Source organism: Primulina tabacum, chromosome 16 (assembly GCF_025594145.1).
Source record: "Primulina tabacum isolate GXHZ01 chromosome 16, ASM2559414v2, whole genome shotgun sequence".
Classification (NCBI taxonomy): Eukaryota; Viridiplantae; Streptophyta; class Magnoliopsida; order Lamiales; family Gesneriaceae; genus Primulina; species Primulina tabacum.
The window spans coordinates 35,108,328-35,130,257 of record NC_134565.1 but is presented as its reverse complement, the minus strand read 5'-3'; the positions used below and the strand labels follow the sequence as shown (position 1 = coordinate 35,130,257).

The 21,930-nt window shown below is 34.8% G+C and overlaps 3 protein-coding genes across 4 annotated transcripts; 2 read left to right on the top strand and 1 right to left on the bottom strand.

Annotated features, from left to right (window-relative positions):
* The first annotated feature begins 7,239 nt into the window (after positions 1 to 7,239).
* On the top strand, positions 7,240 to 8,083 carry LOC142529177 (putative phytosulfokines 6). 2 transcript variants are annotated; one of them, XM_075634637.1, is made up of 3 exons: positions 7,240 to 7,479; positions 7,684 to 7,763; positions 7,856 to 8,083. In XM_075634637.1, exons 1-3 carry the CDS (start codon positions 7,380 to 7,382, stop codon positions 7,982 to 7,984), a joined length of 309 nt encoding a protein of 102 aa, XP_075490752.1. In that variant the 5' UTR covers positions 7,240 to 7,379; the 3' UTR covers positions 7,985 to 8,083. The 2 variants fall into 2 exon arrangements, with proteins under 2 accessions (XP_075490752.1, XP_075490753.1); XM_075634638.1 differs by having other exon boundaries at positions 7,252 to 7,479; positions 7,859 to 8,083.
* Positions 8,084 to 8,590: 507 nt separating this feature from the next.
* LOC142529179 (DNA glycosylase/AP lyase ROS1-like) lies at positions 8,591 to 18,078 on the bottom strand. Its single transcript, XM_075634639.1, is given in 22 exon segments — positions 8,591 to 8,962; positions 9,064 to 9,102; positions 9,198 to 9,312; positions 9,404 to 9,469; positions 9,572 to 9,675; positions 9,892 to 9,949; positions 10,059 to 10,095; positions 10,192 to 10,623; positions 11,263 to 11,345; positions 11,441 to 11,477; positions 11,593 to 11,661; positions 11,734 to 11,825; positions 11,907 to 11,991; positions 12,110 to 12,189; positions 12,293 to 13,307; positions 13,310 to 13,720; positions 13,809 to 13,899; positions 14,853 to 15,188; positions 15,273 to 16,250; positions 16,336 to 16,902; positions 17,629 to 17,773; positions 17,856 to 18,078. Coding segments are annotated over 22 exon segments (5,004 nt in total). The 5' UTR covers positions 17,919 to 18,078; the 3' UTR covers positions 8,591 to 8,861.
* A 1,654-nt stretch (positions 18,079 to 19,732) lies between these two features.
* Positions 19,733 to 20,732, top strand: LOC142529529 (uncharacterized protein At4g22758-like). The gene is made up of 2 exons (XM_075635077.1): positions 19,733 to 20,318; positions 20,440 to 20,732. Exons 1-2 carry the CDS (start codon positions 19,916 to 19,918, stop codon positions 20,628 to 20,630), a joined length of 594 nt encoding a protein of 197 aa, XP_075491192.1. The 5' UTR covers positions 19,733 to 19,915; the 3' UTR covers positions 20,631 to 20,732.
* Positions 20,733 to 21,930: the final 1,198 nt, after the last annotated feature.

Sequence of the window (21,930 nt, the reverse complement as noted above, 5' to 3'; positions counted from 1 at the left end):
CCGAACGCGAAATATGAAATTGTTTGAGGGCTTTTGTTCGTCTCATCGAGACGGTTCTAGATCTGGTCTCCGATCAAAGAAACACTACCGGAAGCGGCCGGAATCGGCAAAAAATGCCGCGGCGCGCGTAAGAGCTATTTGGCCGAAATTTTTTTTTTTTCGAAATTTGATTTTTTTTTTAAACTCGATTTTTCCCACTCGGATTATTAACCTGGCGGCTCTGATACCACTAAAATGTCACGCCCCGAAACTCGGGATTTGACACCGGCGTCGTTTAACAATCACACAATTGAAACAACCAGCCTCGTAGCATAGTATAAACCGAAATACCAGTTTATTAATCATAATCTCAAAAACCAAAGTCTTTACAACTGAAATAACTAATGAAATAAATGCGGAAACGTTTTTACATAAAACTTGAGTACAAAAATTCAGAAACCTCTTTATTAACAACTCTCGAGATTAAAACAATTCACCAGCCCCAAAATTGTTCCGATTCTTCTTCTTCAATCTGCTCTTTGGATTTATCTGGGAAGGTTGTAAGGGGTGAGTATTTTGGAAAATACTCAGCAAGTGGGGGCCGTTCGAGTACAACAAAACAGCATGCAATTTCGAAATATACATACCATGCAAACATAATTCTTATCACGTGCGCATCATTAACCCGACACTGAGATTCATCTACTTTCAACGGTTTACTGATATCAGTCCCTAATTTTTACTCCTCTAAGGGGACGAGGCTGTATAGCGGTTATCTCCCCCACCGCGTAAGGGTACGTATGGTTGGGATTCCCACCCATATCAAGTTGAATTCTCACAGTGTCAAAACATTTATTCATGCAAAATATCGTAACCAGAAGGGTGTAAAAGAAGAATTGTACTCGCCCGAATTTTTATAAAACCGAAAATATATGCATTGAAATTCAATGATTTAAAACAAGCCCACTTACCTTAAATTCTTGATGAAAAATGTAAAAAGGCTAGGGTTCTTCGAAATTCCTACTTCACTGGTTGGACGGCGGCAGGGCTTCGCTGCGCTCGAAAATTCCTAAGGAGACTAGAGCACAAATTTTCGAAAATTTGGTATGATATGTGGTGTGATTTTCGAGTCTACAGGGCCCTCCTATTTATAGGGGTTGGCTGCTATCGTGATCGAGTGATATCGCGTTTGAATCTGAATCAAATCTTTATCGAGAATCGTGATCTATCCGTGATATAAATTCGAACTCTAAATCTTTTATCTCTCAATTTTCGAAATTCTCAAATATATACACTGTAAATTTCGAATTCTAGGGATTTTATTATCATTTGCCTGATTTTTATCCCGGTATCTACATATCAACTCAAATCTTAGGCATTTATCTGCGAAATTTCAAATAATAATATACACGATATTATTATTGACTCAATCTTGGTAAAATCTTACAAATCTCACATCCTCAAATGAGATAAATCATGGTATCCAAAATATACTATCGTGATAAAACTTAAATGATAAAACTTAAAATTCTTGGATTTTACACTTCTAACAACAACAATTGTGATGATTAATTAAGGAAAAAAAAGGTTTGGAGGGCTAAGGAAAAGGGGTGACGGTCGAATCGGTTTTTTAGGGTAGGTGAAGGTGGACCGGTCTGGTTTGTTGGTGATTGAAAGCAACTCACCCCACATATGTTGCAAAAATTATGTGTCACCACTTTATTATTATTATATCTTGAGTAGGTCTCTTGTGAGACTGTTTAACTAATTTTATCTGTGAGACGGGTCCACTCTACCGATATTCATAATAAAAAGTAATACTTTTAGCATAAAAAGTAATATTTTTTCATTTATGACCCAAATAAGATATCTGTCTCACAAAATACGACCCGTGAGATCGTCTCACACAATTTTTTGACTTATATCTTTGTTGTTTTCATGCATTAAATTACGAATTTCTGAAAAAAAAGAGTTTTACAATTGACGCGACTCTAATCCACATTGTCTTAAAGATAACTTGTTTGTTTATATCACTAAATTAATTAATAATATACCAAAAGAAGCATACAACTAGTTTGGCTTAAAATTCGAGGGTTGTAACGGGGATGCGTATGTAGATGCATACAACGTGTGTGAAAATCTAATCAAACATGTTAAAGTCCAACTAAATACTCTTCAATTTGGTTGTTGGTTAAAACATCCTTCTCGGATATTCCTGCTTGTAGTTCAAGATTTTGATTGGACAAATGTTGTTATTGTGAAGACCCTGAAATTCCATAGCATAAAAAATGTGGTTTAGTGGTTAATTAAACATGACTTTATGATAGGGATGTCAAAATGCGACACGACCCGTCAACCCGACACGATCCAACACGAAAAAAATCAGGTTCGGGTTGGGGTTTTTCGGGTTGGGTTCGGATTGGGTTGATTCGGGTTAGTGCCATGTTAGACGGGATTTCGGGTTGGGTCGGGTTGGGTCGCAGGGTTGATCCGTGAACTTTTTTTTTTGAAAATATTACTTATATTTTTATATATTGTATATTTGAACAAAATTTATTGTATATTTATTTGATAAATTTTCATCATTTAATATTTATTTTCTATATTTTTATTTTTTTAACAATTTTTTATTTGATTTAGTAAATATACTTTTAATTTTCTACGATTAAATTTTCAAATTTAAATCGAAAATTTTGTTATTATGTGTTTAAATTAAAATATTATTATTATTTTTATTTTTTTGAAATTTTTTTCATTAATTTTTTTAAAAAGACTTAAAAAAAATAAATAAAATTCGGGTTAGGCGGGTTAGACGGGTTGAGTCGGGTTATACGGGTTCGTGTTCGAGTTGGGGGTTTTCGGGTTACTTCGGATTCGGGTTGGGTCCGGGTTGAAAAAAAAATAAAAAAAATTTCGCGGGTTGACCCGAAACTTGACCCAACCCACCCGATTGACACCCCTACTTTATGACCATTAAAATGTGACTTATTGGCTGAATAATCATTGAGTAATGGCTTGTGAGATATGGGATCATGACATGTAGTGGGATGTCTTACAAACTCTCTATAAAATGGTATCAATTGCCACACATAAATCATATTTCACAATCTCGAAATCTCTCATATTCGGAAAGCAATTCAACAACAAAACATTCGAGCAACACTCTACTCATTTTCAAGCAAAAGTTTTGTTCGAGAAGCAATCTAAGCAGCACCGAATTCTGAAAACACTCGACCCTTGTTTGAGCCAAGTCGAGCGTCAAAAGAATATCACTTCGAGCAGCAAGCAATTCACACTTTATTTTGAGAAAAGAACAAGTAAGTGTGCTTATAAGTATGTTTTAAAATAATGATGTTCCAGTTATTTTTGAAAACTCGATCGTACATTACAAGTTTCATAACATTTGATTATGTATATGTTTCTTTCGGTATGATCCCTTTGTTATGCAATGAAATCTTGAAAATTGACTGTTAGGATTTGAATTAAAAGTAGTAAAAAAAATTCTGAAACATGACAAGATAAGATAAGGCCATGATGCGGTGGATTATAATAACCAATATCGGTCTCGCTCCTTTATATGTGTAACAATTATGGACTGATCAGTATATCATGGATAAGGAGATGAATAACAGGGTTTTGTATAAGTTGATGCTCCAATTACGACATGTTTTGATACCTTGTTTCGAATTCTATTTGTCTCATGTATTTATTCATGTTGCGACATGTCACACTTGAACTCAAATTGTATGTATATTTCATATTTTCGTGTACGATTGCCCCCCTCCCACATACTGAGTGTTTCTCTAAACACTCATCTCTTTACTTACCTCCAGAGATAAGGGCGAAGATCAAGTGGAAGAAGATAAATAACACATGTTGTGGGGTTGGTGATCAAGTTCGAAACATGAAATTTCAAGCATCGATTTTAGTTTTATTTTCTTTTACGCTATCGCTTCCAAAATTGTGTTATGCTATGTAAAAACAGTTCTGATTATGTAATAAACTGACTTTTGGCTATTTTATGGACTACGTCACTTGTTATTCTGTAATTTTAATTGTTAAACAACGCCGATGATGCATATCGGTTTCGGAACGTGACAATTATGTTATAATATTTATTTATGTGTTCTTCTTTTTGTTGAAAGTATAAGGCCGAGAATTCGTACCTATAAGATGACTGGCTTTGAACTTGATCTGTGGTGTCCAAGTGCCAATAATTGACCAGGATTTGGTCCTTTTATTCCAGCCTATGCTTAATGTTGGAAGCACGTGACTTTGGAGTTTGTTCTGTGAGTTGGGCCTTCACCCTCAGGTTTTATAGCAGCCATTCATATGGTTTGCCAGCAGAAAGTTTAAATACATACACAATCTATGGATAAGCAGCAAAAATAAAACCATTAGGCATTAGGACTCTGTTACACTCCCAAAACTTTCAACATTAGTAGATTCAACAGTCAAACACCATAAAAATTTAAGCAGTGGAATCAACAAAGCGAGACACATTCTTGTACTGAAAATTTCAGTCGCATATAAATCGACATAGCGAATTTCCAGGCAAGATCATGTACAACCCGTTCAAGAAAAACGCCAAAATCGGATAAAAACTTAACATATAAAAGCTAATTGTTAATATAACAAAAAATATTGCATTAAATATTACCATATATATTTTCCCCTCCTGGAGGACAAGGCTATTTTTCAAGGCGGCCGAATTGTTACGAACTCAAATAAAATGGGTATAGACAGAATTGTTGCGGCCTCAAGTAAATGCGCTCAAGTTGGGTTTATTCAATTCATAGATTTTGACGGATTTTTTAAGTGATAGTATTTTGTGGATTGATATATTTTTATTGAATTTCATAGATTTACTAACAAAATTCCATAGACATTTTTGCAAGACCACTTTTATAGATATTTGTAAATTTTTTAAAAGGAAAGAGAGTAGGATGAAATGAGATGCGAGGAGAGAAAAGAGAGTTGGGAGACATAGTAATAGAGATTACAATTGTATTTGAGGCTTAAAGGGTGGTTCACTCACAGGCCCAAGTACGATATCAAATACAGTGCATTGGGCCATGGCCCACTTATTTGGATATCTGGTCGGGCTTTACCCTGGGCCACATTTTAATTCTTTGGTACCATTACAACTTAATTTTAGTTTACTTTATCCAAAAAATTCATTCTATATTACATGGATTATTCTCTATTTTTCCATAAATCGTATAATGTCACGTGATCACTTTCTAAGGCTGTTTTACTAGTACTCGTATGGACGGAGTCGACCGCGAGCTATCTAGTGCGAATCAAATGCAGTAGTTTTGAATTTAGCATACAGAATTTTACTACCCATGCATAAGTTGCAGTAGTGCATATAATATGATGCTCAAGTGGCATCTGGTGCTGCATTTTGTGGCTGTGAGACATTGTTCCAAAAGCCATGCACGATGAATTAACTAAAATATGCAACAACTTTAGCATAAGTTGAAGAGGTGCAGCTTCTTTACTATGATTTCTTTATGTACGATAGATAATAAACAGTGGATGTGTCTGAAACTGGCAGACATAGTATAATATATACAAGATTAAATTATATGGGACTCTGTTATTCTTAGGTGTCAATTTAAATAGTACTATTCTGAGAACAAATCCTGCAAAAAGAGGTGGAAATCTCTCCACTTGGATTGGGTGGAGTTGCCACTATATATTATATGTCGCTTGCATGTGGGAACCAATATCTCGTATGTTGCCCCTTTTAAGTGCTTCGATCTATTCAATTCTTTATGCCATCTTTTTAAACTAATCAACTTTTGGAGAGAGTGGTACTTTGTGATCAATAATTTATTTCTTTGCGATTTTAATTCGCGTCCGAAAAATATGTGAGATTTTTTTTTTAAAAAAATTTATCGTGTTTTTTAATACTTTTTTGAGTTCTTAGTTCAAGTAATATGGTTATTTTGTTCACGCGCCATGAAACCAAGATGAGTTTAAGTACGTGTATTTATGTTTTGATTCAATTGAAAGAGATGGGGATGATTAAATTTAATATTGAAGGGGAAAATATGTCCAAAAGGTTGACTTTAATTTAGTATCGACAGTGTAAATTAAAGTGTGCATAGATTTTTGGTGTGAGTTGGACGTTTAGCTGGACCATTACATTGACAACGACAAAAGCAAATTAAAGCTTTTGTTTCCCCATCTCATCAGATGCATAAAACTGGGTGCAGATGAAGTCTTATTCCAATGGTTAAAGTTGAGATCCCGATACCTGTTGGTTTTATGATCGAGTCTCTTCGATTGCGAGTAGTTTTCTTAATTTATTTATATAAATTTAATTGTTTTTTTTTTTTTTTGCATATTCTTTGTTTTGAGATAACAATAAACAAGTCTCACACTCACATATGAGTTCCGTCGATAATATGAACGTTAGGTTATGTCTTTATGATAAGAAATGATATCATACATATACTTTAATAAAATAGTGGGTGGAGCCCTAACATGAGCATAGGGAATACAAAAAGATTCTGATCATTTTAGGGCCCTTTTCATAATTTTTGTCATCAATTTTCAGGCTTCTGCATACGTACATATACATACATACATATATGTATATATGTATGTATTATATATATATATACACACACACACACATACATAAATATATAAATTTTTGCTGAAACTATTTCTAAATTGATATTTTGTGACTATGCTTTCTTCATATTGCGAGAACATGTAGTAGATAGAGGCGCAACCACGACTTTTCATCATCTATTACCATTTCTCACAAGAGTTATCTGTAAAATTTAATTTTTTAAAATTAAAATTAATATGCATAACTTTCCTCTTCTCAATCCTTTAAAGGAGGAAAAGTAATTTTTACCACTTAATTGACATAGATCAAAATTTGATATTCTAATTAACTATTCAAAATCCAGATACTAGCTAGTACAAAAAAAAAATTATTTTTAATTTTTACATTTTTCATTATTTTCATTGAAATGCTGACATAGTATCCAAAATACCGTTAATCTCATACAACCATGACGGCCATCATATCAGCAATATTAGATGTCAAGTTGGCGTCCATCCAAGAATAATTTAAAACATTATTTTGATTAATTGTTGGATTAAAATCTGATCAACTTATTGGATCAATTTTATTATCTTCTCATCTCCTAATATTATCAAGAACTTTTAATTATAACCACACAGACAGAGAATATAAATAATAAATCTAACTCCCAACTCCTGCTTGCATGTATTTATAGTAGGCATATGTGCACTTCTAACCCCTAAACTCCCAACAAGAAGCATTTCTCTCCTTCACAAGCCCTCTCTACTTCACGAATGCCCTGATTTATTGGAGCTAATAAATCTCTAGAATACAACCAAGAACTAAAACCATGAATCGACATTTTCATGTGATGATTGCTCTTATTTTCCTCCTCGTTTCGTTTACCACCATCCCCAAGTATTCTGCAAGAGAATTGGCACCCGAACAAGGTAAAATTGTTCTTCAGTTCATTTACATGCCTAGCAAGAGCCAGTATAGATTATAATCTTTTAAAATTTTGAACATTTTTTGTTTCAGATTTAAAAAGTTCTCTCTCGTTTAAAATATTCGTGGGTTCACTGAGGATTCTGGCTTAGGTTCATTTCCTCTTAGAATATTCGTAAAAATGACAGAAAAATGTGTATCTTGTACAGGAGAAGTGAATGTGAAGATGAACAACGTCGTCGAGAGCCAAGAATCTGTCACAAAAATGAAAGGCTTCGATTCTTTTGATGTAATCTCTCCTCGCTCTCTCTTCTCGGACTCCCTTTCAATTTCCTCACAAATGTTTCATAAAATTTGCCTTATTTGCTTTCATATATGTAGCAGATATTGATGGGTCTTGAAGAAATCAACTCATGTGAAGGAAGATCAGATGAAGAAGACTGTTCAAGGAGAAGGGACGTGCTTGAGGCGCACCTTGACTACATCTACACTCAGCAACATAAACCTTGAAAATAAATTTTCTTTTTTTTGTTAGATATTTTTTAATGAATAAGGTTTGGTGTAAGAAAGTTGTAATAATTAATAATTGTTCTTTAACTACTGTTCTTACTGAGCTGTGCCCCCCACACACAAAAATCTATTATGTTCGTAAATATATTAGGAGTAATTCAGTATTAATACCAGAGAGTTTAATGTTTTGTAAGTCAACTGTTAGTTCATTGTATTATTTATTTCTATTTATTTCCTGTATTAGTATTATTATTTTGGCACCTTTACCTATATATTCACGCCCACTCAAAAATAAACATGTCAAGATTGCTATAATTCATGCAAAATGTGATCATTCGGTTGTAATGAAATACATTATTTTTTACTCATAAAAAAATCACAGATGCATTTATTTCCTAGTGTAATTTTGAAATACAACTCACTATTTCTTGAAAGAGAGCCAGAGTACCCGCACATAACAAAAAGATCATAATAAACCTGGTTAGGGAAAAGGCATATTAATTTTCCAGCATAATTAATAAGTCCAGAAATAATTAGTCGAATTTATAGTTGACAGAAGTGTGGAAATAATCAAAACAAGCTGAAAATACCAAAGGCCTATGTATAAAAAAAGATATAAAAAAAACTTGATATTCGAAGTAATACTTTACATTTCTTCTGTTTTCAATGTTAGATGATAATATTAACGAGGAAAAAATCTTCCTTGATAAAGACGCTGCTTTTCTACAACTTTCCCACGAGCCTGCAACTTAAGTTTCAAGAAAAGCGACTGGATATGTACACTAATGATCCCTCGTCTTGTGTTATTCACAAGTACAATAATAGGTGTCAATGTGCAAAGATAACGATTTATGTCAGAGAATGCTTCAAAATTTTGTTACTCGTCGCCAACTACCCTCGTTTTGCAGATATGAAATCTCCTTGCAAGTGGTTTTGGTGCCCGAGTCACCCTATCAGTTGCTCTTACACAGATAAAACCTGCCGGCAGTTTCAAAGACTCATTAACAGCACTAAACAATCAAACAACCCAATGGTAGAATACCGAGCACAAAGTTAAGAGACTTGGATATGATTGTTACCTCTCCAGAAACAATATTGTATCTCATCTGTTGTCATGCCTATACATCAAAGAGCAATCCATAAATCAGATGTAAAACTCAGTTTCAGCAGTTATTCAACATGGAACAAAAAAAAACAAATTCGTCTATTTTACCTCTAAATATTGATGTTGTGGATGTTCCACAATACAATGACCTTCTCCGAAAGTTCCAAATCCATTTTCTTTGAACAGATATTGGCCGAAGGCTGGACTCATGATCTGCAAAAACCTGAAACAAATACCAGAGCCATTGCCTGAGGCACCCCATTTCTGCAGCAGAAAATGTCATAATAGAATGGTGACATACAATCTTCTTTTACCTCGTTGACCTGAAAATATGTCCCATTTAGAGGAAAGGACCCCCTATTTGCTGTCCGGCATGGTATCTGTTTGTGGTAGTTAATTGTCAATTTTCAGGTGAATCATTTCGTTTGAAAGATATTAGTGAAACATTACAGCACGTAACCAAAGCTGAAATTTTTACACACCAACATTGTCCCTTGAATTAACTCCTCATTTTGTTTTTGAACCTCATCTCTCAAACAGCATGTACCAACATCACATGTTATCGACTCCTGACAACTGCATGCACCTTTTGGAGGTTGGGAAGACTTATCAGTTATTTCAGTAGAAAAATAACAAAAGTTATCGGGATTTGCATCTTCAGATTTAGAAAGAAATTGATAACACACAAATATAGTTTTGCAATTTGCCCCAAGTTACGAGAAACTAGAGATCCTTTATAGGTGCACTAGATCTTCAAAAGATTTCATTTGTACAACATCAAGAGCGCTAGATATTCATTTACCGTGTGTCCATATTGCAAGAAGGTATGGGCATGGATCATCAGGTTCTCTTTTTTCAAACTGTTACAGAGCATATGAAAACTCAGACCAATTTTTCGATGCATTTAAATGGATTTAACACAATGCTGAAATTTACACAAGTCAATAAGAACAAAAACATGAGGCTAACCCCTGCCAAAAGAGGGTGTGAATCTGGAACTTCATAGCTGCGATAAAACGAAAGCACGACAGATAAAAACCAAATTTGTATTGGGGGTATTAAATCTTTGTCCAGAACACGCAAAGGGTAATACATCACTTACACTTGGTGTACGGTCCTTAACCGGCCCACGGATTTTAGCTTAGGCATGGGAATTGATGCAGCGTCAGGGCTCAAGGCAACCAGCTCTTTTGACATGGTACCTTCTCCATTTAAGAAATTTGTTTTCTCCATGAAATCAAGTAAATTCTGAGTGAACTCTACTTGATTGAGTTTAATGGTGGGGATCTCGTCTTCAGATTCATATCCAAAATCTTCAATGTCACGCTCTGCCATTTCTATAGATGCAGGTTCCGGTGATGAGGGGAATTCTATAATAGGTTCTGAATTAAAGCATATATCCCCTACTCTAGATACATCATCATCACAATGAACCAACAGAGGCGGATTTGTATCCGTAACATTTTGACTAGATTTAACTTGAGGCTCATCCTCGTTACTCCCTCCCTGCACTCCTGGAAGGCGAAGCCTGGCACTGCATTGAATTTACAAAAATCCACACATATAAATTATGTTTTCTACATGTTACTTCTCACTTCCAAATTGTGTGTTTGGCATACTTTACTGGATGAGGTATAAAGTCTTTGGAAACCTATGATGATCTTTTTGCCACATTTTCTTTTTTATACTTCCACTTTCCTTCAGCCATTGGTCCTTCTAAACGGAACTAAGACACCATTTACTTCCACAAAAAAGTTCGAAAATTCTAATTACCAAGTAAGGGTGAGTTTGTGTATCATAAACAAATAAAACACTTCATTAAGCAGACCAATTCAAATTATTTTTTAAAATATAGGAGGGTATAGTTTTTTATTTGATAAGACGGTAAAAATACAAACAGTAAGAGCTACATTTTCAGGCTTCTTAATTTCAACTTTAAGTGCTTTCAAATTTTTAAAAGGTCAAATTGAACATCAGTATTCACATCAAAAGCAATTTTCAAATTGGCTTGTCTACCCAAACACACTCTTAAGTTGGCTTACCAAAAATAATTCGACTAGATTTAAAATAATTCGATTAGATTTTAAATAACGTAACATATAACGGATTAACTGCAAATTTTAATCTTGAATAAATTTATTGGAATAACACGCGCAGCTAATCTGCCACTAACCTAGCATATGCACTTGCAAAATGCCTGCATTGTCCTCTCATTGGACATGCATTGCAATTGGGCTGTCTCTTCGTACAAAACACCTGTAACATTCAAGATCATGTTCTCATTATCATAGTTTATTATACATAAAAGTAATAGAGATTAATGCATAAACGTAGAAAATAAAAACTCCAACCTTTCCAAAGGTGATCATCTGGTAATGGCATTCATACCTATTAAATAATACAATTGATTTAGGAAAAGCACCAAAAACTCGAAATAATATGTGGGCTGCTTAAACAAATTTTGTCCCAAGATGTGAAAGAAGTTGACTTCCTTTTCACTTACAGTGTTTCATTTGAAATTTTGCACAAACGTGGCCAGATGTACTTCTGGATGGTATCCACTAAAGGGTAACTGTAGAGGATCGGTCATCAAAATCATTTACAATAAAGACACGCGTAAGGAATGTAATTCAGTAACACTCACTTGTTTAAAAGATGTATCTGAACATCCTCCGGAAGTGGAAGGAGAGGGACCCATCCAAGACGCACCAAAATCCGACCAACATTGGTATCAACCTTGGGCAATATCAAAGCCCATTAATGAGGAAGTCATACTTGATTACCGAAAAATTAATCCAATCCTCAATAAAATCTTACTGGGAAGGCATGGTGACGAAGCGTCAAGAGTCTCACACACTCAGTACTCTTCAAGCCAAGTCCAGGAATGCTCAATAAGTAATTCCTAAACAAAAAAGAAAACAAGTGCACCATAAATTCAGCTGAGATAAACAATAATGATATCATCACGTGATTGCAATAATAAAAAACACATTGCTAGTTAAATTGTTTATGGATCCTACTTTGCTTTATCAGGTGGAACATCTCTTAGCCACTCTAGATCGATAGTTCCATGATCTTCAATCATTCGGTCAAGGAAATCCTACATATACAAGTAAAAAAAGAATTTTTAAACCAACAGATGAAGTTTAATTCTTTCGTTTCCCCAAAACCACGCATTTTCATGATTTGAAATTATATATGACCTTGATTCTACCAGCAAGAATGTTGTTCATCCCCCGGTCCATGATCACTTTAGCAACCTCTTGAACTGAAGCTTGTCTAACTGCTTCCCAGTCGGCAGAATCAATGTTATCATTCACTGAATTGTTTGATTTGCCACCAGAATATTGTTTCCTCAAGTCATCCCAGTTAACAGTGCTTTCTTGATTCTCTTTCACTTTTCGTTTGTTTCTTCCTCCTGCAGATTCACGGCTCTTGCCTACATTGGGTAGACCGTTGATATCTATGTTTCCAAGATCTGTCACAAGATTTTGAGATCTAGTCAAACAGCTTGCCGCATTAAAATTCAAATTGGGTGTCTTGTCTGATCCTAAAGCACAAGTATTGCTTTGAGAAGCTCCAAATTTCAAAATACTTGTGCTTTTATCAGTCAAACAATCCAAATCAGATGTCTTGTCTGGTCTTAAAGCACTAGTGTCGCTATGTGAAGGTCCAAAATTCAAAATAGCTATGCTTTTATCACACGACCTTGTATTATCTTCATGACTGTAATATTGCTGGAGAAATGCATCTTCTTCAACCAGTAAAGTCTCTCTAAATATAGAAGAATTTTCACTGGAACAAGGTATAGCAATGGTAGTTGAACTTTTATGTGCGGATGAATCTGGAATACCCGTAGCTGTGCCTCCATATTTCACATCAGTTACGCATCTATCACAAGAAGTTATATCCTCCTCACGATTGTAAAATGCAGAATTCTCACCGGTACAAGGTCTAGAAATGGTAGTTGAACTTTCGTGAGAAGAGGAATACGGAATGCTTGAAACTGCACCACCAAATTTTGTATCACTCGTGCCTTGACCACTTGACATTTTATTCTCTTCGTAACCATGAGTGCGCTGGAGCAATACATTTTCTTCCACCTTGAAAACCTTCTCCCTGATTATAGCAGAATTCTCACTAGTACAAGTTATAGAAATGGTATCTGGACTTTTACAAGAAATGGAACCAGCAGATGCATCTCCAAATTCCGTATCAACTATGCTTTGATCACATGAGATTTTATTCTCTTCCTGATTGTTAATATGCTGGTGCGATGCATTTTCCTCCCCATGTAAAACCTCCCTAAGTACAGCAGAGTTCTCACTAGTACATAGTTGAGAAAAGGTAGTTGAACTTTAGAGGAAGGGGAATCTTGAATTCCCTGAACTGCGTCTTTATAACTTCTTTCATCCACACTAAGAGTCTTAGTTTTGGCACAAGAGCAAATTTGTCTCATATCTTCCTCAGTTGAACATAAGCATGGTTTCTCGTTATTCCTATCAGTAGATTGATCACAAGCAATCTTATTACTATCAATAGATTCTTGATGACCCACATTATTCTTGCTGGAATTATTCCGTTTATTCGCAGATGGAGGAAATTTTGCAGCAAGAGACATAAAGGCAGAACTGCAACGCAACAAATTCAAAACAGGTTGCACTTTTTTAAAACATGGTAATTTTCTCGCAACAATTTATATAAAAAATTCTCCTTTACCTCGAAAGATGGTCGCTGACGTTCTGAGTTAGGAAAACTCCAATCACCGAGTCAACAACTGAACCTTTCCATGGAGAGAATCGTCTGTCCCCTGGAACGATACACAGTAAAAATAATATTATAACAAAATCAATCATAGGTGTAACAACATCAAAAGTGAATCAACATAAATAGTTCATAAATGATGCATCACATTCTCCTTAGATTAATGATCATTTGTCTAGATAAAAGACAGAAAGGATTGGAGTCAAGGGATTAAAATAAATTTAAATAACTTTTGCTTTTCCATTATTAGATGCCGGCCACTCTATCTTCATCCTGATCAATGGTCTTTTAAAACTCCAGAAACATTCTTTCAAAGATATCTCCAATCACCGGACCACTTCTGAATGTTATATGCAGACATCAGTCTCATGCTTCATGTTTTCTTTTCTAAACTATTTGTGTGTATTTTTAATTAATCAAACCAATAAAATCAGAAATCATTAATCTAATTCTATCTAACCAGGTTTACTTTGAACTTATGTTAAAAGTAAAATTGAAAATTATATTAACTTTGAGTTTAAATACTAAATGTTATTGAGTCTGAACCATCACTTGGTGATGATGAAAAATACTGAGTCTTTATGTCATCTGAAGAAGCCACTAAAATAATTTTTATAATTTTGGCCCCAGTCTATTAATCGCACCTAAAATTGAATTATAGAACTCTTTGATAATAAAAATTTGGAAGAAAATAGGATGAAGACATTTATCATATAGTAAAGTTATTAAAAAATATAAAAAAATTCAACATAAACAAAACAAGAGAAATACTCATTTTATATTTAAGTGGCACTCACTTAATCATAAAGTGATATAGTTTAATTCAAGTGTTTTTCCCCAAATTATGAGCTAAAAATATCAACTATTTCTCAATTGTGAGAACAAATAATCACTGTCATCGTAACATTCTTATTTATTATAACACAGAAGCAAAGAACATCAAGCTAGACTTTTGCACTGTGCTTTATCAATAAAGTGTAATAACGAGGTCAATGATACCTTGTATATGATGCATGCAAGAAATAAACGAATCTATTCGTCCATTAATCATTTCTCTGACACTATCCCAATATTTTTTGGTTTCTTCGTCTCCTTCTCCAATGTCTTCACTCCCATCAGTTTCCATCAGCAATTTCCAGACCTTCAATGTCTCAGCATCAAGATCAACTTTTGGCAGTAGTTTCCGTCTCTTTGAAGGATCAAACTTCCGTTCGTAAGAAAGAATTGCACCACTGATTTTTTGATCCCGCACCACAAGTTGGTTGTTGACTTCTGATATACATAGTCTCTCAAACATCTGGCTAATAAAATCAGTCATACCTTGGACTTCATCCGCTGAAAGAAGAACCAAACACATAAAATCAGCTTGTCAATCCCTGTAAAGAAATATGTTGAGCCAAAATAAACATTGATACTAACCATTTAGGTTCGAAAACATATGTTTTAGGTCAAGATGTTGTCCCACAAAAATTGGAGTCTCAATTAAACTATGTGCATCCAAATATGGAATGTGCTTGCCAGAAATCTCTGCACAATCTTCAACATTTTCCTGTGCAGTATCTTGGGTTACAACACTAAGGGCTTTTGAAGGAAAAGCTGTTGGAACCAAATACCTTGATGATAAATCACGCCTTCGAGCAAACATATTCGATCGCTTCCTTTTGCATTCGACCGACCAACTTAAAGGAGAAATACATCCTTGTGGTTCTCGATGTTTCACTTCCTTATGCATACCCCAAAATTTAGTCTTCCGACCACGATTACAAGATCTCTTTTTTCTAAAGTTTTCCATAGGGCACAAGCTCCATGCACAGTTAAAAGACTTGGGATCATTCATTGCATCCAGTATCTGTTTTTGGCTGGGCTTATTCACCCTTAAATTATACGCTTTCATTACGAAATTGGACGACAATTCGTGGTCCATGACCCTTTTCTGATGCATCTCATCAGCTAATTTCGTAGACGGACATCGTTTTACGATTTTTTCGACAGTTCTATCAAATTTACATCTTTTCGTGGAAGTTACTTTACGTTTATTACATGGATCCATTTTTTCCAGGAATTTAGTTGCTCTTTGTTGTTGCGTTCTTTTTTTCTTGAATATACTTGGAAAGTTTGGTCCAAGTTTCCTGCTGTTCTTTAGACACTCGTTTGGTCGGAGCATCCTTTTATAGACTTTCAAGCCAGAAAATCTGGCACCATACTGCATCTTTGACCCTACTTCTGGTGTATTTATCTTTTCCTCGAATTTCAAACCTTCCTTGTATAAAGGGTTGCTTCCAGTCTTCTTTCTGCGTTGATATCGCTGGACAATTGCTCCGATTTCGGGGCAGGAGTCGAAATCTTGCACTTCCAAATTGAAGTTGACGTCCTGCTTTGTGGTATCTTCTAAAGAATCTGCCGACAGAAATGAAAGTGTTATTGTAGATAGAATCTTACTTTGGATATAAATCACCTTAGCATTTGTAGTTTTTAATATTACCTCTTAATGAGCTTTCAGTAAAAGCATTCATTGAATCCGTGAACCCTTTTACTGCACAATAAGAAGTTTGATCTACTGCATCCCCATGAGCACTTGAGGAAGTCGCTGGGCGTTGAAATCCATCCACCATTTGGACATGCTCATCTTTTGCAAATGAAGTTTTCATGACTTTGGCATTGGTCGCCCCATCAATCAAACCACAACTAACATGCCCATGCCGATCCCTGGCATGGTTTTCAAGATTGAAATCCAGTTCTTGTCTGCAAGATTTTGTAGCACTTCCTAAGTTTCCATCAAAAACTTCCTGTGGATTCCCTTTTCTCGGGCACTTCCTCTTATCGAGTGGACTTGTTCTAGAGATAGATCGCCTTGGAGTTTTTTGTTTAGGTGTTACAGGATTAACAGTCTGTGATTTCGGAGTTTTTCTGGGTTTGGTTTCGTCAAATACTTTTGGTCTGTGTTTTTTCATCTTTGGTCTCTTTTTTTTACTCGAGCTAAGTCCACAACTGCCAAATTTTTCAGAATTTGGCCGACCCGGTATATCTGAAGCTTTGGAAGTTGTAGAATCTGACCCAAAATTGTGATGATTTCAAATAGAACATGATTACAACGTTATTAAATATCATAAACCACGTAAAGAAATAAGAAATCCCTTGATTAACGTTATAAAAAATGATTAACGTTATAAAACCCACAGAGCAGTAAAAAACCCACAGAGCAGTAAAAAAAAAAAGCAAATTAAATATAAAACTTGAGACAGAAATAAGAAATCCCTTGATTAAGAAATAAGAAATAAGAAATCCCTTGATCAAGAAATAAGAAATCCCTTGATTAACGTTATAAAACACACAGAGCAGTAAAAAAAAAAAAGCAAAGCACATACTCCTCCTATTCAGGTATCAAAATCCCTTGATTAACGTTATAAAAAAATCCCTTGATTAACGTTATGAAAAAATTCCCTTGATTAAAATAACATGAATTCTCTCAACGACTAACATAGTAACACATCAAGATTCCCACGATTCTAACTTCTAACCCCCACAACCTAAACCAAATTGTACAACGATTACTAACTATTTATCTTTCGCCCCTCGAGTCCATATTCTCCATGTATAGTGGAATTTCTACCAAAAGCTTTCACTTTTATGCTATTGAACAGCATCACAATTAAATATAAAACTTGAGACAGAAAATTCATCACTAATCAAGCAGATGAATTACCAAGGCGAGCACTGTTTCTTAATATACAATTTTGCAAAAAAAAATTATAGATACGATAAAATTTTGCCGTACCTGATATACCACCATTCAAACCCAAAGAAGCATTGCAGCCTGAATTCTCAGAGACGTTAGCAAAACATGCATCACTAGCACTCAAATTCCCAAGTATGCGATCACCGCTGTCCCTCTCTTTCCCCGAATCAACTGCTGAATACTCCTGTTTCCCGAATTATCAAAAAATTAAGGGCTTTGGGCAGAACCCACACGTAATTCAAGCAAAAATTACTTCAAAACCTTACCTGCACCGTTTTCGCCGGTGTTACTGGCACCCAATCACCATCATCCTTCCACTCCCCGGCCATCACAAACTCCGCGCGAGCTTCAACCACAGGTAGAGTTAGTATTGGCAGGAGCCAAAGGAGCCCAAAAATAATATAGAAAAGATTCGCGAAACTTGTGGAAAGATTTCGGTAAACCTTTCGTGATGAAGTTTGGGGAGTTGCACGTGATCGGGAGACTATTAGTTTGACTTGGTCAGCGTCCTGATTAGATTTAAAATATGGTATATATTCATAAAAAATTATATATGTATATATTTTCATACCTCTATATATTTATAAATAGTTTATATAACAAAATCGCATAAACCCAGCCATAAAAAAAAATCATATTTCTATTAAAAAAAATATGTCATCTATAAATATATTGAATAAGAAGGTGTGATTAAAATTGAATTTCATATATTCGGATAAGATATGAAAGCTCAAACTTCCTTCTTCCATGCCCCCTCGAATCGCACACTATAATAAAATGTATAAGTCGATTGGTAGTGTACTCAATCAAACAAGTGATTTTCTCCCCCACCACGGATCCCATACTACCCCCCATAAAATGAAAATCCATAACCCCAATTGTTACGAAAATACCATTTAGTCGACCTACACTTGTTTGAACAGCCTCGATTAATCATGTTGTTTTTATAAGAATCAATACGATCTTTATAAGGCTCCTCTTCCGAATGAAATCTAAAAAAAATGATTTTTTTTCAGTCACAGCTAACTCCTATTTTTTTTAAAACTAAAAATAATTATATTTTCTCGTCTATTTACTACAACGACAAATAATCAAATTAATGATAAAACTTTTTTAAAACGAACTATTAGGGTTTTGGATTTGGGGCATATTATGTTGGATTATATATACATCATGGACAAATGATCCAGCGACTCTACAATACACAACACTGTAACGGATACTTGTTCAACTATTAAGATGAAGTGATCAAGTGCGGATTGTTTCGTTGTGTCCAACTGCTGTTGTGTTACGAGTATATACAATATATCTTGCTATTTTATTAAGGTAAAAACCATTTTTGATATTGAGATAATTTTTTTGGTTTTACCTTTTTTATACTCACCCCTCTCTCCTCAGTTTTTGATGTGTTCATGAATTTAAAAAAAATCTACCATATGCTAGAATACATACACATACATATATACACTATATTATTAAATATAAGATCCTTAAATCCATAATTATTTTTATTATTATGCTAAAAACCTCCTCAAGTCACTCCATATTTTACATTAAAAAAATCTAAACCAAATTTCTGTTTTAAATCAAACAACTTTTCATAAATTGAAAATAACTTTGTGTTAACTGTTTAGTATTATTCGATCAAATTAAAAATAATAATAACACATATAATATATGTACATCTTTTACTAGTTAATACGAAGATTGATCTATATGTATTTGTTTGTGTGTGTAAAGCGTTTTTTGATTCTTCCGATCTAATTCTTTACCCACTCACAAGGTAAAATATCTTAGATAACATTTTTTGTTACTTTTTTTTCAATGGATGTATGGTTAAGATTATACGCAAGCTTATATTTTAAGTACAAAAATATCATTGAATCTAATTATCTCTCTTTTTAATGTTATCTGTCAATTTAAATATATACATAATCAGAGAAAAATTCTTGCAACGAAAACATTATCTATTGCATCATTGTTTTGTATCAAATTTAACATTTTTAAAAAAATTTCATACCAATAAAAACTCGAGGAGGATCTTCCTTGAAACTCAGTCCTAAATTTTTTCCATATAATATGGATACGTTTATCCACGTTTGAATGAATCTTCCTTGAAACCCAATCCTAAAAATCTTCCCTTTATATTTACATTCCCCACTCCACCACTCTACCTTAGACACCACTCTCTCTAGAACGACCAGGACACTGCTATTAAGCTTATGTTCGCCGCCGCTCACCGGAAAGCTTAGTGCCCCGTTTCCCCTTATTATAGGCGGCGGCGCCTTTGTTCAGCTACTCACTAATAGTTGTATAGATATTTCGAATGGGGTCACCCAAGAGTCAGCGTGAAGTAGGCCACAAGAAGAACAAGAAAGGGAGGCTGGCGGAGAAAGCGTCGTCTTTTCATGGCAGAGCTAGCGGGGTGGCGTCGGAGATGCTTCCTAGGCCGAGGACCGTGCCGGACTTGTTTTCCGGAGCGAGGATCAGTGGAAACGCGGCGGAGGATATGGTGCTTAGAGGGACGCCAGCGAAGCTGACGAAATTGCTGTGTAAAGTGACGGTGCAGAGGAGTCTCGGTCCGGTTCAGGTGTTGATCTCGCTGGAGGCCACGGTGGAGGATTTGATCGCGGCTGCACTGCGCCAGTATGAGAAAGAAGCACGGCGGCCGATCCTTTTGTCCGATGCTTCAGCCTTTGACCTCCATTACTCACAATTCAACTTAGAAAGTAAGATTTATTCCTTGAATATAAATTATATATACATATATATATTCCACAGAGAGATTCAAGAATGAACTTATCATTCAGTAAATCGAAAAAAGGCTAATTAAATCGTATCGCCCGACAGGTTTAGATCGCTCGGAAAAGATACAGGAATTGGGATCAAGAAACTTCTTTCTCTGTCCAAAAACTGCGGCGGCGGTGGAGAATACTGCATGCGGCGCTGTAACGACGTCGAATTCGAGCTGTTCAAGTGAAGCTGATGCGGGTCGCAAGAAGGTGATGCCTTGGCTCGATTTCATGGAATTTTTGCTGTAAAAATCCCCAATTTATTACAAATATCTGAGACTTGTAAATCGGTTAGATTCAGTTGGTAGTTTAGAATATTATTGCAACTCAGTTTCATGGTACAAAAATATAAGATACTGGGTTCGATTTTATTTCAGTCCAATACATATGGTGTTGAATCATGTATAAATACATTTTTTTTAAAAAAAAGATCCAAGTTACAGGTGGAAAATAGTTGAATGATTTATTTATACTTATTTTGATTGGAATTAATATTTATATACTTTGAATTTAATTCTAATTTTTTTTTTTTTTAATACTATTTCAGCAACTGATTCGTCAATATATTTACAAACAAAGAATTATATAAATTCTCTTTGTAAATATTGTAATAATACCGGTATAACCTGCATAAATTAACAATCTCGACTATTTCTACAATTTTCTCGTCCCAACTTAGCCTAAAAGGATAATTTGATATTTTTTTTAAATGTTTAGGGTAATATTCTAGAACAACTTCGCTGAAAAAAAGCCAAGTGTTATTAAAAAGCAAGTAAATAATATGTTACTCGTGGGGCTCTGCATTCATGGTCGAACCATGCACGTTTATTTGCTTGTATAACAATAAAGGGATTTAAATCATAGAATACAAGCGTGTAGCATTAGATTTTAAAGATTAATTAGAGGAAAGAAAAAATTTCAATAAATTTTAAAAAATTATACGCTAAATTATATATTATTACTCTTCGTTAAAATAATTTTTTTATTTTCATTTGCAGTATATGTGCGTTTATATATAATATTTGGGCTCGAGAAGGTTCACTGTTTGGGCGTACCTGATAAGTGTTAGGTACTATCAAATTCGACAGTAAAAGGTATCAAAATATGTCCTAATCCATAAAATCCCATTTGGCTAAAAAACACAAATTCACGACAACCATCTTCCATGAAGCCTCCGTTTTGCAGCTCAGATATGACAAACCTTGGTATCTATCTATCTAGCTCGAATATGACCATCCTTGGTGTCTAATTGTTCTTACATTTTCTTGAACCCTCTAAGATTTGATAATGCTTTACATTTTCTCCAAACACGAAGCCTGAGGATTAGAAACCTAGTGGATTACACGGTTGAACTTGCCCAAGCTTTGTATATTTCAGCCTTCCGACCTGCATATGCATATAACTTTCACCCCAACCTAAAAAGATACAAAACAATGTGACACCACACAACGGTACGGTCTCGTGCTCAACAGCTCTTTCCTTGATTCAAGATCAAAACCAGTATTGTCATACCCCTCCATTAAGATACCATATTCTATAACAAGAGAAG